A 22,160-nucleotide genomic window follows, 5' to 3' on the forward strand; every position below is an offset into this window, starting at 1 on the left:
CCTGCCAGTTTTTGTTTGGATTCAGCTTTACTTTATTAAAGTTCACTTTTGGTCTCTACTCTCTGCCTGCCTCGAGTCTTGCTTTTTTTTTTTTTTTTGCAGAAACCTGACAGACAAGCTGGGGCCATGTCAAGGTCTGCATCTGAAGAAGAAGAGGTGACTGAAGGCTAGCTACCTGTACCTCCACCTGAAATGACATGATAGAGAATTCATCAAGTTGTCACTGGGATGTTTTCACCACAGCTGGCTGTCCTTGACGTCTCATAAAGTAACTCTAACACAGGACTGAATTTAAACATGATCCTAGTGTTTATGGGTTGGGATGTGCAAATAATAGCTGATATAAAACAACATGGACCTAAATTCATTTTTTTTCGTTTTCATTTTAGCTAATATCTTACCCACTTAAGTAATCGGTAAATTGACTGGAGACATCTTTGCTGCTTGCGATTGTTAGTTTTATAGTGATCCTTGTGAGTCCAAAGTATCTACCAGTTGACAGTAGCCATATTACAGATACCACTGAAACTGTAGGTGAAACTAAAAGTGAGTGTACCTGATATGTCAGTAGTTATTACTCACTGAACAGGGAGAGTGGTGCCTCCATAACTCTAGTTAGTGTCGTAGGTCCTATTTGAACCAGGAAGTCCATCTGTAAACTGTGACAGATGTTTACAACACCCCCAGAATAACTTGCCGAAAAGTTCAATGTCAAGGGTCATTTTTTTCCATTGTGTTGAGTCAATGTTTATAAATTACTACATGTTTGATATGTAATAACTAAATAAACAGTTTATAAGTCTGCATTAAGTTGAATTTAATCAGACTAAATCATATTATTTTTCAAACTAACTCAACATGATAGAAACACTTTGCATTAAATGTGACACGTTACATTAAAGGTGCGATATGTGAGAATTGGCCACCTGTCAAAATTCAAATTCGAAGGGAAGAGGGGGGCCACACATCACCAGAGTCACCGCTAACTGCTGCTATATGTAGCTGCCATTAGCTGGTTAGCCCAGTTAGCTGCGCAGCTAGCAACCTGGGAGGTCAGGGACCAGACGAGATTATTTGCTTACAATGTAAAACCAACAGGTTGAGCAGTGAGTAACAGTTTGCCTTTATTTTATTTTCAAATCCGTCTGACTAACCTGGTTGTTACTATGACCATCACTGATAGAAACAATGGTTAAAGCTACAAAAATAAGACCTGAGCTGTAATAAACCAGAAATATTATTCACATTTAACGGAAAAGGTATGCCCAGTTATTGGTGTGTGCAGGTGATTGGTGCATCAAACATGTAACAACATGTTCCGGCTGCTGACAGGGACCGAACAGTCTTTTTCATAGCTTCTGCTTCCCCGTGGACACAACTCAGTGATGTGAGTGTTATCAAGGGGTCGTGGATCATCAAAGTAACATAACTTCTTCTTGGCTGAATTTATGGAAGTAGTAAGCCTCAGGTCTTGAAATTCAAAAAGAGGACTGTGAAGGCAGAGACCCCTGAAATAGGACAGTAAATATCTGACCTTGAGTTTTTCGCTCTGTTAAAGCTCCGGCACATCCATCTTACACCCACGCAGGCTTTTTTTTCTCCATTATTTTGCCTGTTTAGACATCCTCTCAGTACTGCGTGGGTGTATGGAGGCTGTGTATACAGGCAGCTTTATTAAAGCTGTTACGGCAGGTCAGATTTCAAAGTATATTGTTTGGTGAACTCAGGATAAAACATTTAGCATAGACGGCTTAAATAAGACAAAATAATTAGAAACCCCAATGTGGACCGAGTATTCGTATTTGTCGTATCGATTTGATGTTGGAGCTTTCGCATCACTGATCCTCTGCTTTGAGATCACCTGCTTTCATTGGACCGATGTGCTTGACTTGAAATCAGACCTAGGGTGGGATCCTTGAGGTGTGCTTCATCTTCTCCAACCCCGACATTTTCAACATCACTACGGCCGCAATCAGACACAATCGGGTGTTGCGGATGAGAACGGCTGTCCTCTGGTTGATTTGAGTGAGGGTAGTGTTGTGTGTGTGTGTGTGTGTGTGTTTGGCTGTGGCGAAAAAGTCGAAACAGCTTCTCCTTTGTTGATTAATGCCGGTTGGCCTACTGATTTTATGTGAATTACAGCCACCCTCTGGATCGGGGAGGTTAAAGTTCACGACATTACGTCACACATTAAGTTTTCGTGCCGTAGACTGACACTCCCACAACCCCTGATTCTGTCTGCCTGGGACCTTGTGCTGCATGAGCCGGAGTCGAGCTGGGTGCTGGTGTTAGAGGAACTGGGAGGTCTTAAATCCTCTTTTCTGGATGAACCTCTTGCGCCTGTACTCACGAATATGGCACCTGCCAGCGTGATCGACAGCTCGAATAAATTACTAAGTGCACCCTGAAACTTAAGAGAGATAAGGTTTCACAGTCCCCAATCCTTGCTGGATATTCTCGTCACACTTTCTTTCTTTCTCGTCTTTGTGGAACTGGGGGAAGCTGCGGCACCCGTCCTGCCTACGCTGAGTCAAGTAATGTGTAACGGTAATAAATCAAAAGCTGTCTCCTCCACATAATTTGTGCAATAGATCAGCCAGTTTGCGTTGCGCAATTGCTCGATTTCTCTGGAATGAGTGCAGCCACACACCTTGCATTGCACCCTCTCCCCACAAACATATTGAATCCATGCTCACTCGATTTGTTATGGTGATTGTGCAATGAGACTGAGGGAGTGCGGGCCCCATCTTAAACTGTGGATGGGGACCCAAAATACATCACAGGCCGGCTTCTGCAATAACCAGAGTGCTTATATGATTTCATGAGTCTGCCCCCTGGAACAAGCGACTATATTTCTCATTTCGATTGCAGAGTGGGAAGTTTTAAGAGCCCCGGCACCATCTGTGAGTGTCTCTTCTCTCAGGTCATTGGTATAAAATGGTTATTAGGTTACTGATGATCCGTGTCTGATTGAAGCACATCTCTTCCTGTGCAGATTCTCGTTAAAAATAGGTCTGGTATCCAAGCCCATTTTTTGGACACTTAAGTTCGCCGCTTAGGTCAGCATGTTAGTCCATTCCTAACTGGACTCTTAATTGTTTTTACGTGAACCAGAACTCTGCGAAGGTCGATCTCGGGTCTGGGTCAGTTTGGTTATTATCAGGTGAAGCCGGAAAATTCTCACTGGAAGTTCCTCGCTTACTGGGTTAGTCCATCGCGAAAAAGGGGATTACTTGACTGGTGCCAGTGTGCTCACTGTGGCAGGACGGTCAGTATGTTAGTGATGGTCCATTTCTGATCGGTGCACTCCTGAATGGCCAGCTGGAAAGTGAACTCTGACTGTTTGCTCTCTACCAGCTCCAGACAATTCTGAGACTCGATGTTCTGGATGGAGCCACCCTGAGGGGACACAGAGAGACAGAGAGGAAGGAGGTGAGTGGGATCTTACAGAATAAAAGTGATCATGTACAACAAGGTGAGGCTGTTAAAGAATAAAATGGATAAGACAAGCGATGAATGCAGCTCTACTTAGTGCTACGTTTTGCTGCCAAATCCATTATTTTCAGACACTTGTATGACATTGTAAGATAGTTCTTACAATTTTATATCTTGAGGACAGAAAATTCAGCATTCTTGCTTGCAGTTTTTAACTAATTACCTTGCAGGGTCAGTGGATTCACAAGTTCAACTGATCACATGAGCACACGGATCCATCTTACAAGGCTTCGAGATATACTGTTGATCTGATTGGTTCAAATTAACCCAAGGTAGACTGACAGACAGATGGTTTGCCCAATAACTTGCTAAGTAAGTTTTATAGGTGAGCCTGTCCTTTTGACTTTGAGCTGACTGAGCTTTGACCAGAAGAAGTCAGTAGAACAAGGCAAGGACACTTCGACATGCAGCTCAGCTCAGCCCAGAGCTGGGATTCGAACCAGCGACCTTCCGATCACTCATGAGATTACCTTTGTTGTGAATTGCCGCTTTACAAAGAAAGATGGATTGATTAATTGATCAAGTCTGTCCTAGTGTGTGCTTGAGGTAGACAAAACAGAACCACACAAATACACAAGATGCAAATACAGATCAACATAAGCTTATCAAACATAATTTAGCGAGGCAGATGAGAACATGCACAGCATAAACAAATAGATACAGTACTCAGGCAAAGTTACTAAAAGTCAAGTGTCTGGTACAGATAGAACCCTGCTGCGGGACACAGGTAAGTTGAATTCATGGACTGACTTGATGATGAGGACTTAAGGGCCCTCGGTGCCTCAGGACATGTGCTGTTACTGAGACAAGTAGCTTCAGCCTGGTGATAAAGCGTGACACTGTAGGGAGAATTTCTGTTTGAGTAGTATTCAACGGAGAACACTTGTCATTATGAATCTCCTGCAGGCCAACACAAACACAGTTTTAGACTTCGGGGACCTGACAAACCTCAGTCCAATTAAAACACTTTTGACTACAGAACCTAATCTCAACATAAATTATAGGCATCCATAAAAAACATCAATTATAAATCAATTTATGTCTAATTTGAGCCACACAATGAATGGAGGAACACAGTGCATTGCACCTTAAATCTCAACAGATACCGGCCAGTCGGTATTCTCTGCGGTCCAACAGCCAATAACTTTAGTAAAGTAAGAAAAGTGTGAGTCTCTTGATCTTTTACAGCGTGCATCCCTCCAGCTGCTGGAGGTACGCTGTAAAAATTATGAGCCACTTTACAGCACAGCTGCATGGGCGTATCATCTGCCAGACATGGTCAGTATGTATTTGACCTTGTGTTTGGAATTTCACAGCCTGTAATCACATATTAGACCCAGTTTAATACAGTGGACAGACTCCACGCTGCAGCAATGAATTCTTCAAGGTCGTACTGTGAATAAGGCCGTCAGTCATCAGGTCACCAACGAAGAGACGCCACAGGATTTATTCAGGCCAGCAGCAGTGTTACGCATACTTTTAGGAAGATTCTTAAAAAATATTTTGAAAGTAACTGCAGAGTGGAGCAAACCCCTTCGCATGTGATTAAAAAAAAGTAGAATTAATGTGTCTTTAATAGTAAGCGCTGTGCTGCTGGGAATCAAATTATGTTACCTTCTGTGCTTTTCACATGAGAGTAATATGTAACCACCACAGTTTTAAAAAGGTAGAACCAAATGCAGAACTTGAAGCTATAAATGTCACATCAGTCTTATCATTTTATATGTATTACTGTATTTGTCAATTAAACAATTAGTCTTGTAATCAAATAATCAATCAAAATTCAGCACCTTGAACCTTACTCAGTATACAACACAGGGTTGCATAGCAAATTAAGAGTTTGTAGCTGTATCTCCTTCAAACAAATATACAACGTATAAAATAAATATAGAACTTATAGACAACAATTTAGCTGATGAACACACCCAGGAAATACTGTCATTATGTGGTAGTTAAATTAAATTTGCATCAGGATGAATGTATGGCAGCAACAAGATGAATGCTTCACATTAAAACTTCGATCAGGTCTCCATCCACTTTGACTGTGTGTGAGCATCAATAATGTAAAAACACGGAGGCCAACTCTCCTCGTCCTGCTGTTCCACATACACTTGATTTGTGATGTTGTGGTGGAGACATGTTTCTGTAAAGATGTGGGCACAGCAGTGTCTGATTTTTTGTCGCTTGGCCAGCTGATGTCACATTGGATGGTTGAAAGAAGCAGTGGGCAGGGGGTAAAGTCTGCTGTGCTGGATGCACAACCACGCTTTTTCTTTTTTTTTTTAAATCATTGGTATTTATATGTGTTCCAGCAACAAAGCTAAAAAAGTGATGGTTGAAAAAACAAAAAAAAAACTGTAGCGAAGTTTAAAGGCATCACCACCACCATCTGCATGTACTGCTGTTGTCATGATACGAGTCCTTATTGTGTTCGCTTTTGTCCTCCTGCATCTTTCAATGGCCATAATGGATGTCATAGTTTCCATTTTAGTAGTGAATATGTGATTTAAATTCTTCCTTTCCGTGAGTTATATAAACTTGATCGAACAAAACAACTTCTCTTTTTAAATTTTCAATCAAGTTAACATTCCTCTTGTTTTAATCCATTCTGCCCGAGTTATTTAATCTTACACTTGGATTCAATATGCGCTGGGTGTTTGCTATGCAATGTATTATTTTTAATCATTGTTATCTAGATGTTCGGGCATAAGTGCGGATTCGTTATTTGTGCCAATAAAGCACGCTGAAGTGAACTGAATTGAGAGAGACAGAGGGAGATGTTGTGGGAATGCAAAATATGTGTGTGAATGTGTGTGTTTATGGTAGCTGTGTGTGTGTGCACACTGTATTTCTTCCAAACAACATCACTTTGAATAAAAGGCTCACTTTATTGTCATTTAATACGAGCCCCTGGCCCCCTACCTCCCCTCTGTGTGTGTGTGTGTGTGCGTGTGTGTGCGTCTTACTTTCTTGAACAATAGGCTAGCACCCAAAGTAGGTCCTTAGCTACATGGCAAGAACAGTAATATGTTTTAATGAGCCCGAGCCCTGGCAGAGAGGAGACTGAACCCATTTGTGTCACGCTGGCTGCCTGCTTTAGGAGGGCTGCTTTGCTTTAAATCAATACGCCGTACATCTTCCACTATAACACAAGCCCGCACACACACATGCACACAAACACACACATATACAGAGGAACGACCATCTGTCGAGGCCTGGGAGCAGAACTGAGTGTACCATGTTGTTTAAGTGTTTCTGAACCTTGCTGCTAACTCTTCGTTCTGTGGACACTTGATTACACTACAAATACAAAAAAAAAAAAAAAAAAGCACCAACCTGTGTACAACAGCAACAACACAGTCACGTTCTCCTTGAGGCTTACTGAAAAAAGCTATCGATTCCCTCGGCTCGCTTGTCTGTGTGCACAGCTGCCTCTGCACGGAGCAGTCTGTCCACACATCGGCCGGCCGGCATGTGTAGGTGGGATCACATGACGGAACAAACTGTCCACATTCCGGTGTCACACCAACACGTGTGCACTATCTCACACAAACACTCATGAGAGAGTAGGTGTGCAGTCCCATCCATGCTGGACTTCACATATTGGATTTTCCAAGGTTAGCCTCTGTTGAAATTGATCCCGGGCTAATGAGTGAAACACTGCGCCACGCTGTGTTAGGAACTGAGCAAAATCCGATTTGATTTTTAATGATCGACCAGTTGAATCCCTTTTATAAAGTTCAGGTTTTTTTATTAGGAGCACTTTCGTGCGAGGCAGGTGGAACGCGACGCCTCTGAAAATCCAATCAGCAGGTAAATTATCTTTTTTTATAAGGAGGATGAGAGACACGCTCCAACAACAAATGAAAGAGGTTGACCTAATGGAGCTTTCAGCGACTGAGATTGCCAGTTTATTATGCCTATTGATTGTGTTGTGGTCTGTTGCACATTTCTGGGTGATTGCTTTATTTTACGCCTTCCTCGTCTGCATCAGGAGATGAAAGACTTCACATTTACTAAAGGGGTTTATACTGTAAAACACAATCTTTACTGCTTATGCAACTGTCCCCCAGTGGCAAGAACAATGAATTTATGCAGCACTGATCCATTACTGTAAACTAGCAGACAGGACCACCCTGACATCACCCACAGGCTTCTGAAGAGCCAGAATGAAGCGCTTGGTACCATCCGACTCCATATTGGCAGCACCCGCCATTGACGATGGCTAATCAAATTGGGAGAAGAGGTGGAGCATGTGTGGTGGTTGGAGAAAGTCTCATCAGTTAAACAAGCCCACCACGCTGTAAGCTACCAAGCGTGCTAAGCTTTGGCTAACAAGCGGTCAGTGCTCATAAAGAAAGAGAAGCAAGTTTCATGTTTCATCCTTCAGCATTTGCTTGAGTTTGATCGCAGGATCACTGGTGTTTATTTGAGTTACTGGCATGACTTTGACCACAGGTACATTAGTGGCAAGACAGCGAGCAACAACTGCAACACAACACCACCAGGGTTGTGCGTTAATCCAAAACATCGGGTTTACACTTTGTCTGATTTCGAAGCTTGAGGTTTGGTTAGATAAATCTTTTCAAGTCAGATTCAGTGGTATTTGCTCTCAGATGATATCTCTGGGAGAAGAATTACAGGTCCATCTTGACAAGACAGATAGAAACTCCACTACAAAGTCTCCAAACAATTTCAAGTTTCTGGGAGCAAAGACCAGAAGATGTATGGGGTTTGTAACTGCTGACGCCTCCTCATCAATCAATCACTCCCATCTGCTGAGATACATCTGACAGATCCAGACAGTCACGGTTCATTCATTAAATGTGCAGTAGCCCGTTCACCCTGAAGACTTCTAGACCTCTTGTTTTATTTCATGAGGGGTGTATAAATGTGATAAAACAAAGGAAGCGGTCTGTAATTTAGCAGAGGAGGTCTGTCTCTGCTGCAGGAAATAGTGGTCATTATGAGAATGCTGAGCTTTTCTAAAGGTAAATCTTGTATTGTAAGACAACTTACAATTTCTGCTTATGTGCCAGCATAACAAGGTACATCAAAGCTGTTCTAAAGAATGTTTTTAGAATAACAGTTAAATTAAATGACTAGAATTTTGAAAGGGATTGCTCATAGTGACAAACTTAGAGAGAGTTATCACCCAACTCAGCTCTGTGGCGCCTTTGTGTCTTTTTCACTCACTGTTCTGGTTTACCTCCTGTGTGACATGATTAACAATGCTGTCACTGTACCAGATATGTGTATTTTTATGGAGCCAGAGCTGATACAGTGAATTTTGTCATCGAGTAGAATTTGCCATCGAAAAGCCAAAACTCCTGAACTGACAAAGAAAACACCAGCACTGAAACATTTGTCCTTGAAAAAGTTGTGTTGGTCCTGAAACAAACATTTGGCAGTGAATTCTGTATGTTCCAGTCACGGGAATTTGCAGTTTCAACTTTCACTAACTGTTTTGGTGTGGAGAGGAGGGGTCTGAGAGAAAGGAAATTGTGATTTTAACAAATTTCCCCATTTGTGGGACAATAAAAGAATACTGTTTTTCATATCTGCATACGAATGACGAAACTCCTCTGATGGAGATTTGCAGTCCTGACATGAGAACACATCTAGCACACAGCTTCCACTCCCACAGAAAACACTGCTCCTGCACAGCCTGAAACGCCTGGTTTGGAGCCGAGACTTTACCTCCGTAACTTATTTGCATCAGTGTGTCACAGACGTTATATAAATGTGTATTTTTATGTATCTATCATAAAATATATACACACGTCAGTCAGCAGACATGTACAGTTGTTACTGCTGTAGCAGCGTTATTTTAGATCACACTACCTTGCTCGCCATGACCCGCCCTACTCTGCCTCTGATCAGCTACACCCTGCCCTTTAAGTAACGTATGCATGTGCAACCCTCACCAGACTGAACACTGACGAGATGTCTCACTCTGTCGCTACATTCAGTGTGAAAAGGGGTGCTGCAGCAATGCACCATAAGAGAAGAATAATGTGTTTTTTTGAAAATTACAGTATGTAAACCCAGTTTACTAAGACCCCCAAATAAAAGTGTGAACCTGAAAATTTGCAGAATATGAAAAACTGAAACAAATCTAAATAGTTCCATGCAGCTCATGTGGTGTAATCCAAGTCTCTTATACCCTATTTTAGCTGGAGCTAAAAAATGCATTAGCAAACAACCTGTCTGAAGTGAGTGCACAAGCTAAACCTCATGTTGAGAATGCAAAATGTCTTCTAAAATAAATCTGGAATCACACAGCTTACAGAGAATTAGATGAAGCCAGCTGAGCTGTATGAAGCCTTTAAATGTTTGATTTTTCTTGTCGTTTTTTCAAGTCCCCATCTACCTCAGTTGTTTTGGAGAACGCTGTTACGCTGTTTTGCAGTGACACTCCAGAAATGTTTAGTGGACTGTGACATTTAACCTGACTTTTGCATCAGCATGGGGGTGAGTAGATAATGACTGAATTTACATTTTTGGGTGAACTGTCCCTTTAAGGCCATTGCCTTTACAGCCTTTTATCACTGCATTACATATAATACACTGATCCTCCATCATTTTTTGCAGTCAGAAACAGCATGAGCACTGGGTTTGACATTTTCACACTTTACACTGCCTGCCGCTGTGAGCTGCTAATGGAACTTTATAGCAGGAGGGACTTGTCATAGTGTGATGGCTTTAACTATATATGGTACAGTAACGGAACGTATGATCCATTAAAGTAATCACAGTGGTCTTTCTTACCTTCTCTGCTAAAAACAGTCAATTGGCTTTCTCATAGTGTACGACCTCCTGACTGACTTCCAACAAATGTACTTAAAAGTCTTAGCTTTACCTCTTGGGTTCCCTGAGGAGTTCAGCTCAGACTAAGTGTACAGAAGCTGTGTTAAAGCATATACAAGCACATACACACACACACACACACACACACACACACACACGCACACGCACACGCACACACACACACACACACACACACACACACACACACACACACACACACACTCCTGTTCCTGCAATCTTCCACGTACACACACAGACAAATAGTTGGCTTTCGTCCAGCACCTTGTCCTCAATTCAGCAGTGAGCCCTTCTGTCATTCTGGAAAGTGCAGAGTTGGACCACACTATTGATTCCCTGCTATTAAGGCGGGAACACTAGTTAATCAGTCGGTCAGACAGCCAGTCAGCCAGAAAGCCATCAGGACAGCCAGTCAGCGGGGTTGGCCTGCAAGTCAGGCAATCTGTCAGCCAGGTGCTCAATCACCAAGTCATTCACCTCAGAGGATGTGGTGAATAAAAGCACTGCAGGGAGACAAAGAGCGGCGACGAGTGGAGCACCGAGCGTGAAGTGCCTCTGCAAATGCAAATCACACTCGACGAGATGTTCATGCTGGAATGCACTGATTTCATCTTTACACAAGTGGGACGCAGCAGTGACGCACCTCCGCTCCCCGCTAACTGATGCACCGCAGATTCACTCTATTTACAAAACTGAATCCTGAATGACTAATGTCTGTGTTCCTCCATCTGCAGATAATAAGACAGCAAAACACAGCCCCCGTCTGTGGTGCAAACATGTTAATCAAACTCAGTCGTATGTGTTTACTCTTAACACACACGACTGAGTTTTACATTGAGCCAGCGTTATATAAGTGAAGGGGTCAAATACAATTGCAAAATATTACAAAATAATACAATTGCCTTTGGGCTGTGGCCGAATATTACGTATTAGTTTTGGCCCTCAAAGGGAAAACATTTGGGCATCCCTAGATCACTCAAAAAATAACTCCTCAAAAAATATCATGGAACACATCTCCTCATGATTAAATAGCTTTCTTTCAGCATTAAACAATTCTTTGAGGATATTTAGATTGGCTCAACTTGTTGTTCCAACTCTTTTTACAGGACTATAATTCCACTAGTAAATGAAGTTGAGCCAACATAAGAACATTAAGTAACAACAAAGGAACTGATTTATACTGAAAGGGAGATGTTTAATCAAGTGCAAACACATTCCATGATTTATATCTTTAAAAAGTTAGTTTTTCCATACAACAAACACATAAACCATTTCATATTTGTTTGCTTTGGCATCAACAGTTACATTTCCCTACTTCTTGTAACTTATTGTCCACCTCTTTATGTTTCCCCTAGCTCAATCTAACACAGTCCAAGTGCTAAGTGTAATAACTGCATGTGAAGCTCCTCTCTACTCAGGTATCCATGAGTGTGAAACATTTAAGCCCAAAGTTTTTATCATAAGAACAGTGTACATGTGTGGCCCCTGGGTCCATATGTATTGATCTCCGCCTACCTCCTCCATACATGTTTTTATTGCCTTGCATGACATGTATTAACACACCTATCAATTATGTACACTGTGCTGTGTTCAGCTGCTTCATGTGAAAAGGCTGCCTTGCAAAATGACTTGCACAAAAGGTAACTGGTAGCACTAGAGAAATCATGGGGTTGAAAAAAAAATATGATTCATTCTGCAGAGAATGCAGTTCCAACATACTGAACTTCAAAGATTTGACAAACTACAAGTCAAAACAATAAATATTTAAACCCAAAGGTTCTTTCATATCGCACTAAGCAAGCAGAATTTAATATTTGCAGTACACAAATACTTCAATGACTCCAATTATAAAGTTTCCAAAATGTTATTGACTCAAGCCACAGCCAGCGCGCGCCGAGTGTGAAGAAAAAAAACATGAGCTGGTGTTTGCAGTGCTCACAGGCTCCTGGAGAGCAGCTGCTCGCCTGGGTGCCCTCACGGATTACTGATTGGAATGAGTGGAACGTGATCAAACACCAGTGGAACCACGCTCAGATCCCTCATTGCGTGATCAATACAGCGCCTGTCATATCCTACATGTACATGATTATCTAGGACGTATGTAAAAAAAAAAAAGGGGGGTACACAACGGGAGCACAGCTACAATGAAAGAGCCGTGGCAGCCCGGTGCTGCTCTCTGCTGTGATCAATATGAAGAGCTGCCGCCTCGCTTGAAACAAACCGTTCTCGCTTTCCCACCGCTCCTCTGCTCCAGCGTTGTGTTCCACGGTGAACCTGTGCTCAGCATTAGCCAAACTGAAACCTTTTTTTTTTTTATTGAGCTGCCTTGAGATAAGCGGTGTCCATCAGAGGACACATAAAGGCAGAGCAACTAAATAAAAACCTGTTGTCAGGAAACACCACCTGCTGCAATAGAAACTACTACCTGCTCTCAGGCAGGTTTTTTTCGTGAGGCAACTTCTCCATTTCTCTCCCTCCCTCCCTCCTTCCCTCTCTCTTCCTCGCCACTGATGGCTGCTCCCCTCGGGTCAAGCTCAGTTCAATATTGTAAAGGATCTACTGATCAATAATTCACATATACTGACTGCTTCGCGCTGCCTCCCTGTCTCCCCGTCTCTCGCCCGCTTCACATCTCCGCAGCCCTGCCTCTCCCCGACTCTTTTCCCTGACCCTCTGTCGCTCCTTCCTTTTCATTCCTCTCACCTCGCCTCTGTCTGCCTCTCATCTGTTTCTCTCTCCTGACTTCTTGGGGCTCCACACCTGTTTCCTCCTCGCCTCTCTCGTCTCCTCCTGCGCGTCAGCTCCTCAACACCCTCAGAGCTGGAGATCATGAACACAGGCGCACGCGTCGACATAAAGCACCAACACACATATCTGTTGTCGGTTAGTCAATAATTCATCTAAGCGGCTCACTTGTACTTTATCATTATTTATTTTAATTGACCCACATCATTGATTTTGTGTGTGTGGATAATTTCACCTGGTTGCTGGCCACCTTGTTTGGTATGCATCTGTTTAAGTTCGTTGGCGTTGAATCTATTTTGAAACTGTCCTTATAATTAAACGCAAAAATAACTGTAATTGCCAAAGGCTATTATGCATCAGCGTCCACTCCATGCTAGTAACAGTGTTGAGCCTGACGGGGTGAGGACTCTGAGGTGTGACTAAACATTTTCATTGGTCCCACCAGTGCGCCTGATATTCAGCAGGTCAGATTTAAAGGTGCACTTTGTAGCTTTGGGGCAGAAAAAAAAAAATACTGACTGATTTGAAATAAACTGAACAAACAAACTGACCTTAAAGGACGACACAACAAATTCTGTCATACTGTCATACTCTCTTTCCACCTTTCTAGCTTCGAACAGTCTCCTGGGAACTTATTTCCCCCCGAGAACAGCTTGTTTACTCAGTTATGGAAAACATTTGGCAATTTGCGTAATTAGCTCATTAATACTGTAAATATTAACATTCTGAGTTTGAATTCTTCACAACTATGCAATGCCCCTTTAAAAAAATGGCACATAAAAATAACACCAACGGGGTGTTTGGACAGCTGCCTTCGAACAAATGTATTCCTGCTCACAATCATTTACATCATTTTTTAAATAAATGAGACAAAAATGCACATGAATGATGTGCTGTCTCACCTGAATGAGAGAGTGCAACCAGTGTAAAAAGCTAAAGTCTGTGGCTGTGTAATCAGACTCCTAGCATCCTGATTAGCATAAATAACTTTACATACACTTGCCAGAAGCTGGTGCATCACGTTTGCAGCAGGTCATAACAGCAAAAGAGTGCTCCACGAAGTACTACAGATGCTTGCCATGAAGGGGTTGAATAATTTTGAGACTGCAGGATTCATTAGAAGTGACATTTTGCGTTGAATTTGGAGAAACCACGTGTAATATTAGTTGTCTTGCGCTATTTGAATTGTTCTTGTTTGAGCTGCTTCTTGCAAACAGCTGCTAGTTTTTACATTTTGCCAATTTGCCTAATTTGTAGTGGGTGTTGACACCTTGACAATGACGTGCGTAAATCAGTGGATGTGCCTGAGGACCATTAGTCGCTTTAACAGAGAGTGCGTCCTTCATTATTTGCTTGGCTAAACAATAATCCCCCTCATCTCAGAACACACTGCCTGATGGAGGGCTTAAGACGTCACTCTAAATGGCTAAACAGCGCAAAATAGAGAGAATGTCAAGCTACAGCTGAAGCTGTACTCATTCATTTCTTTAATATTGGCAGCTGATTCCATTATGTTGTGAACGTAGCTTTTACAGGCACAACTAAGCTAGCATTAACCTAATTCCCGGCTGCAACGGACAGCTGTTTTAATGAAATCTAAAGAAATCCACCATATGCTACCTGTCCAGCACCAACAGCAAATACAGTCAGAATCTAAGTAAAATAGTGATGACATTTAGCTGATACAGACAGAATACTCTACTTACATTCATCATATCATATCATATCACTGCATCATAATGGTGTTAATGAATGTGAGGGTCTGTGTCTGCCGGGTGTATAAATAAGGAACTACTTGTTGGCCATTATAACTCTGTAACTTGACAGTGTGTGTGTGTGTTGTGCTTGCGCATCACTCTTGTTTGTAATGAGGTGTATCTTAGACAACACCATGTCCTCATGGACAGCCAGCATTGGGACGTTTTGCAGCTGAACTGGCTGACAGAAAAACTAATGTCCAAAATACACATTAAGGTGCTCATTTTATCACATATCATAACATACATCAAACCTTCCATTTGTGTTTATATCTATACACATTTGTGCAAATATCAGTCACATAACATTTCATTCCTAAAACATGGGCTATGCGGATGGGTTTTGGCTGTTGTCAGTATTTTCTGATTTATAGGTTGAAGAAAAAGAAAAAGAGCTCTTCAAAAGTCCCTCAGTGAAAAACCTTGACCTGTCTGTAACAAGCCACACATAAATGAAAAATGAACTTTGAATGCGGTTTCATCCAGTGCTCAGATTTGTACTCTGGAAATGTTTTCGTGTGTGTCTATCCATAACCTTTTACATCCAGTCACAATATCAACAGAGATGCACCCGTCCCTGCAAGCATTGCTTGCCATGTACAGTAGCGTTGGCTACCAGTAAGCACAGAGTCGGCTCGACAAAAGCAAGCAGAACATTCTGTTGCGCAATAGTGGAAACTCGACACTTTGTCTGTAGCGGTCTGAAATCTCATCAGCCTGTGTGTAAGAAAAGAGACGAAGGCTGATGTGTTTGTACGATTCCTGCAACATTTGGGTTGAATGCTCATGGCTGAATGCACTTTTCACTGACAGTGCTTCCTAATCAGTCTGTGTCATGGTGCACATTTAGATTTTTACAGTATATGTTGATGACATCTTCCAACAATAACACCTTTCCCACACAGGTTAACTTCTTACCTGGCCTTATTTTACATTCAGGCCATTTAGCAGTACAGATTAAGTCCTGGCTGAGATCTGTGTCATTATTTTGCAGCAGAATCAGCGGCAGCCAGTTTCAGAGGGTGCTGATGGAGAGCGAGGACTTCTCACTGTTCAGTCAACATTTCTTGGTGCGGGACACTTTTAGGAAATGGGCGTGTACAAAGTGATGGGGACAACATTTTCCATTTTAAAAGGTGGTGGAGTGCAGGTGTCACCTGTGCGTCTGGCTAATATCCGCCATGCTTTTAAGCAGAGCAGACAGTGATTTGGTGTATCACTGGTGATCCAACTGTTGCATCACTAGTGCTGGATAGGAGCTTTACAGGATGAGCTGGCTTCAACCCCGAGCTGCCATTTGGTATGCGCTCTCTGTCCACTCGCCAACTTTAACATTTAATCCCCTTTTTCACTGATGGAACAAGTTTGACCAGAGGAGTGTGATCAAATGTTGAACTTGCCGTATCGCATTTCTCTCCTCCCCTTCCCCTTTGAATCTTTCACACATCTTTACGTTTCATCTGCTTTGTTCGAAAAGCAAGCGGTTCAGTCTCAGGCCCTCGCTAGACTTCCAAACCAAAACTTTTCAAGACAGAAAAAGAAAATGGGCTTCTCGTTTTCATTAAAAAAAAAAAAAAAAAAAAACCCAGAGGGGATGTGCCTAATGGGTTTCATCTCTCTGACTTCTGACATGAGTGAGAAGTGAGATTCTGGATTCTGGATGATGCTAATTAGAGGCAGATTCTCCTGCCGGTGTGCCCACTAGCTGCAGATATTGAGGAAAGTGGAGGGTGAAGGATGGGGAGGTATTGTTCTCTGAGGACACTGGACGATGGGTGAGAGGGAGAGAATGAGAGAGAGAGGAAGGATCTGAATGATGGTTCCTGTAAGGGATCCTCTTATTCACTCTGATGTCTTGGACAAACACAGAACACACACACACACGCTCACACTCACACACGCTCAGGGAGAGGCGTACAAATGCACACACACACCGAGCAGAGATGCCTAGGGCGTGAATATAGTAGTGCCTTCTTTATACTAATTATCCAGCTCCCTCTACTTATCTGTCACATTTTGAGACAACATTAAAAGTGTGAAGATTAAAAATAAGACAGAAGGTTGTGATAAGTCAGAAACTGTGGATGTGTGAAAGCTCATTATCCAACTGAAGAAGATGGGCTTTTAAAACGCCTACCGGATTAAAAAAAAAAGAAAAGTCGAAGAATGATCTGTGCTCTACAGGAAACAAAGTGGGGAGGAAAAAAAGTACAGATCCAACTCATTTGAATCATGAAAACGCGCTGTAAATCCAAGGCGCTTCGGTCCGGCAGACAAGAACCAGCAGGAAGTTCCGGCTACATACAGAATACCAACGAACAAACAGTGAGATCAAAGATGCAGCCACGCTGAAGGGCTGTAACACGGCGCAGCCGGAGCTCGCCGCGTCTTTCTTGTTCACAGCTGCACATTTACAACTGCGCCTCTCTGAGTGTGGTTTACCTGAGAGAACGTCCAGGTGAGCTTCATGTGCTTGGTGGCGGCGTAGCTGCACTCCAGCAGCCTGGGCCGGCTGTTCACGTCCACCAGACACTTGTTGTCGTCGTCGTCGATCGTCGGACTCAGCACTCCCAGGTGGAGCTGCTGGGAGCTGGTGTAGTACACATTCTGCTGGGGGACACAGACACACCAACAATCAGACCGCAGCGGCTGAAAGTAAGAAAAACATCGAGGGGTGGGAACACTCGGTCTGCTCCCGCCGTCTTCTTTCATGAGCTTTGTAAAACTCACAAAATCAAGGTGTGCTGTCGAGGATTTCTCGACAGAGCAGCTCTCGTCCCAAATCTCATCTCATCCCCAAGTCTTATTTGTATGCAAATGACTTTCTGCAACATCAAACGATCTGCAGGAGATCTGGTTTCTGGAAACCACTCAGACTGGATGTCTGCAGCTTAGGCTGAACCCCTCAACCTTCAGACACACCTCAGTCGCCTTTGTACTATTTTCCACCTTCAGTTAGAAATCTTTCCATGTAGGTCATACAGTGATTATTTATATTCCATTCAACTTGTCATTTCCTTTATCTTTCATACATTTTAATTTATTTTTAAAATTGTCACTTCTATCTCATTTCACTTATCAAATATCTTCATGCAGAGGGACACCAGTGTGCAGGAAGTTGGGATCTTTTATGGTGAAACAAACCAACCGCTGGTGAAAAAAATAGAAATAAAAAAAGGCTGAGAGTACCACCACGTTTTAATAAAACCACGCAGGGAACGATCAACTAACCACTGAGGGGCACGTAAACACATTTTCTAGCTTAAAGGACACCTAGAGGACACTTCATCGTATTCATCATCGCCCGCAGGGGTTCTGAAAGTGCACTTCTGCTCCGTTTTCTTTTCTTTTTCAACAGATCTCTCTTTCAGGAGGGATCTTAAAACGCAGCAAACGCCTTTATAGTCAAACAACCAAACAGCTAACCGCCGGGAAATAATAACTTAAAACAATTACAGGAATCATGCGGCACATCGGATTAAGAAGCTGTAATATCTTTAAATGGAAAGAATGACTCTCGACACATGCTTGTGGCTCTTACATTTTACAGGTGCTTTCAGTGTTTTGGGTCAGAGATGTGCCAGGTTTTGTCAGCATCAGGTGGCTGTGTAAAGCGCCGGCTCACAAATACTCTCATCTTCTCTCCGCTCGCTGCCTGATTGCGTCCACTCGTCACTAGTGCTACCTTTTGTGACTATTTGCTCTTCCTTGTGAGTCATTTTTGTGTCTCCTCGTCATTCCCACAGCCAGCGCAACTCCGTACTCCAGCTCCACAGCCATCACACCCGCCCTGCCTCCTGACCGCTGCCTGCTCCGCCACTGATACATAGGATCCCTCTGTGGATCCTCCATGTCTCGCTCACCTGAGCCTCCATCTAAGCCTCAGCCTCCCGTTATCGTGAGCACCAGCTACTCCACCTGCTGAGCCACCTGCCTGAGCACGAGCCTTCATCCAGTGCCCGTCTACCTGAGGAACTAAACAACCTGAGGGCCTAAAAATAAAATTCCTTCAACCTTACCCCTGTCTCGGCGTCCGCACAAACTGTTCCCAACCGAATGCACATGAGAATCACCCCGTGTGCATACCTGTGAGAACTGGGACCCTTTCAACACTGGAAATATGTTCTTTTTTCCCCGTCTGTGTTTCTCCTGGAGTGGCTCGTCTTGGCTATTTTTGAAGGGATCAATGGTAAAACTTTTGAAGTTGTATTTCCTTTGTATTTCGTGGTTGTGAACTGTTTTGGGAAAGAAAATTACACACACGCACACACATGGAATTGAGTAGTGTTCTACTTGTTGTTGCAGCGCTGGTTTTTTTGGAGACACATATTTTGTCTCTACTTACCACTCGCTTCATCGTTAGGAATGGTTTGACGGAGCTATGTTATCTAGTTTATGATACTTCACAATTACTCCTTATTTCATATTGCACATTATGTGCTGTATTTACAAGTTTAACATGAGTAAAAAAATGCCTGAACAGCAGCGTTACATACATGAATAAATATAATGACACTCTATCCACTAAAATATACAGAATTAGCACTGCCACAGCGGATACTTCTGCATTTCATAATAATGCACCTTTGTAAAACCAAGCTGTACTCTTTATTCCCAGAGAGCTTGGTCATTAGCAGCAGGGAGCTCTGTAAGTAGGCTAATTTTTTTTAGGCTAACAATCTCACTTTTAATATGAGAGATAAACAGGCCACCTGTAACTGATCTAATAAGGACGAAAAAGAGAAATGAAGAAAATAAAAAAGGAGGGAATATTCAGTGATATGTGATGAAGGACGGAGACGAGAGGTCAGGGATGGAAAAGCAGATCCTGGCTAAATATCAGCCTGGGGGAGATTTTGCATACCTGGAAAAAAAACTAAACAAAATAGAAAACAAAACACAAGGACGTGGTAATGAATGCAAATGTTGGCCCAGTTTTGAAGCCTGCAAAACGTCTGCCGAGGTAAATCAAACACACCTGGCGTAGTTTAAAGATCCCGACCATAAAGTGAGACATGCATTTCCCCGAGTCTGACAGAAGAGCAGAAAGATGAGACAAAGGATCACAGGCGACACGACGCGAGCGAAGCCCACGAGATGGATCAACGTCGACCCGGGAATTCAAACGAGCGGGAAAAGTTGAGAACGTAACGAAAGAGCGAGCGCAGAAACGCACGACGCTCAGGACAAACGCAAACGCCGCTGTGTGCTTGCACTCCATGGGCGTGTGTGTGTGTGTGTGTGTGTGTTTGCAAGGGAGTGTGTGGAGGCTCTGAGGTGGTAATTGATGAGAATAATGACCGTCTTGCAGGAACAGGACAATCTGAGACAGGAGCCATTATCACACTGTGAACCAGCCGTGGAGCTTTTAAACTGCTGTTTGAAAAACACCTTGAGAGAGACGACAGTGCGGTGTGTATCAGTGCGTGTACAGTTTGTGAGGGAGTGCGTTGACGCGGTGCAAACACTCTGTGTGTGTGTGTGTGTGTGTGTGTGTATGTGTGTGTGTGTATGTGTGTGTGTGCGCGCTAATAAGAGTGATTAAACTCGCATCTGTCAATAGATTGATGCTCAGCTGCCAACAGAGGGCTTAATGCTATCTCCTCTCCTGTCACGGCTTCTTAAAGCTTCTAATAGAAGGATTAGCACAGCGCTGTGTTAGACAGACAGCAATCTCTCTTGACAAAATGTAAACATTAACAAGTGTGGACAGAATAAAGCCATTAAGCTGGGCTGGTTTTCCAGGTGCTTAATGTCTACTGTCAGTGGACGACATTCCCATGCAAGCAAAAATCAAACCTGGACGGAGCAGTTTGGTGCTCAAATCTGACACATTTTAGATATAAAGACTAAAGCTGCACTGTACGGCATGTTTCACGTTGAGAGGTGTCTTCTAACCGAGGGTGAGAGCCGGACTGAGTTCAGAGGCCCCCAAGACATCCATTACATCCTTAATTATTCATATCGACAATTTGCTACCACACCAGTTCTTAAGAGGCTGGAACTTCGTGTAAAACATCAATAAACACTGAGTGCAGACGAACTGTGTTTGCTGACAAAGGTGTTACAAAGTGTTCCTGAGGTCATGTCAACATGTTCTAAATGATAATTTATTCAATATTCCTGAAAATGTATGTAAAACTTTAAAGACCATTAGTCCTCCATCCGTCACACGGTCCTAGCCAATGTCAATTCAAAGCTGTATATGAACCATCTGGAGAACAGGCAGGGTTTAAGGCTCTTTTGAAAGGGTTAAAGACAGAACTATTCACCCATCAGTCCGAAGCTCTCTACGTGCTTCTGCCACTGATCTATAGGAGTTTGAACACACCGAAATCTTCATGACTCTCTCAAATTAGGTCTCTTTAATGCCAAAATGAGCCTGCAGATGACCTGTAGCTGCCCTATCAGCCGGAACACACTGGGTTCACGTCATATAGTCATACAAGACACGGCCATTCACGCTGCCTCCTGCAGCTGCATTTGAAAATGTAATGACTGAATTTTCATTTTTGGGTGAACTAATCCTTTAAAACACCTGTTTTGGTCGCCACAAACACAACTGGTCTCCTTAAAATATCCAGTGGTCCCATACACACATGTATGTGTTGAAATGCAGTTTTGAACTGCGGCAGTCAGTGGCATGCCATCACCATCTCCCCCACCTGCTGACAGCCAGGTCATAAGAGCATAATGAGATGGTGACATGACTCGTACATATTTCGATGTGCTACATATCCGATGACGCCACCAATGTGAACGCATCAGTGGTTTGCATAAACGTTGACTATCTTCCGACCGGGCTGTGTGAACTCCAGCGCTTTTCCGTCCCCTCCTCAGCCGATCCTCCAAAGATAATGACACCGTTGACCCCCCGACGTCTCCGAGCAGCAGCACACAGACTGGCGTATTTGCCACAGTAGCAGAGCGTCTATGAAAAACGTCTGTATCATCTATTATCTATCTGGGCTTGTTTCTGACAGCTATGGATGTAGTTAGACACACTAATCACTGGTGTTTCCCTCAGCCATCTGCTCTGGTGGTGAAAGACAAACCCAAACACACACACACACACACACACACACAGCAGCTGCAAATGTCTCAGTACATAATGAAGAGGTTCCTCCAGACAAGTGGAACAGAAAGAGGTGCAGGAGGAGAGTTTATGAGGGGGAGCAGACGATGAGGTAAACTGGGAAAGATGTTATTTATAGATACAGATAACTGAAATAAAAAAAAAAACTGCATTGTTCCTACTACTATTCAGCTCACACACACACACACACACACACACACACACACAGAAAGAGCGAGGGCCTCATTATGGTATCGTGC

General features: G+C 43.0%; 1 protein-coding gene across 2 annotated transcripts in view; it reads right to left on the reverse strand.

Moving 5' to 3' along the window:
• Positions 1 to 22,160, reverse strand: part of LOC119025075 (polypeptide N-acetylgalactosaminyltransferase 18-like) — a 164,469-nt gene that overhangs the window by 2,452 nt on the left and 139,857 nt on the right. The window contains exons 10-11 of one of the 2 annotated variants that reach the window (XM_037108398.1): positions 17,268 to 17,432; positions 3,257 to 3,399 (exon numbers count right to left, since the gene is read on the reverse strand). In XM_037108398.1, coding sequence (XP_036964293.1) covers positions 3,257 to 3,399; positions 17,268 to 17,432 — 308 coding nt within the window. Of the gene's footprint in view, positions 1 to 1,099; positions 3,400 to 17,267; positions 17,436 to 22,160 lie in introns of those variants that run through there. The other variant, XM_037108399.1, reaches the window with a different exon arrangement.

The sequence above is a fragment of the Acanthopagrus latus genome, chromosome 8 (genome assembly GCF_904848185.1).
Source record: "Acanthopagrus latus isolate v.2019 chromosome 8, fAcaLat1.1, whole genome shotgun sequence".
Lineage (NCBI taxonomy): Eukaryota > Metazoa > Chordata > Actinopteri > Spariformes > Sparidae > Acanthopagrus > Acanthopagrus latus.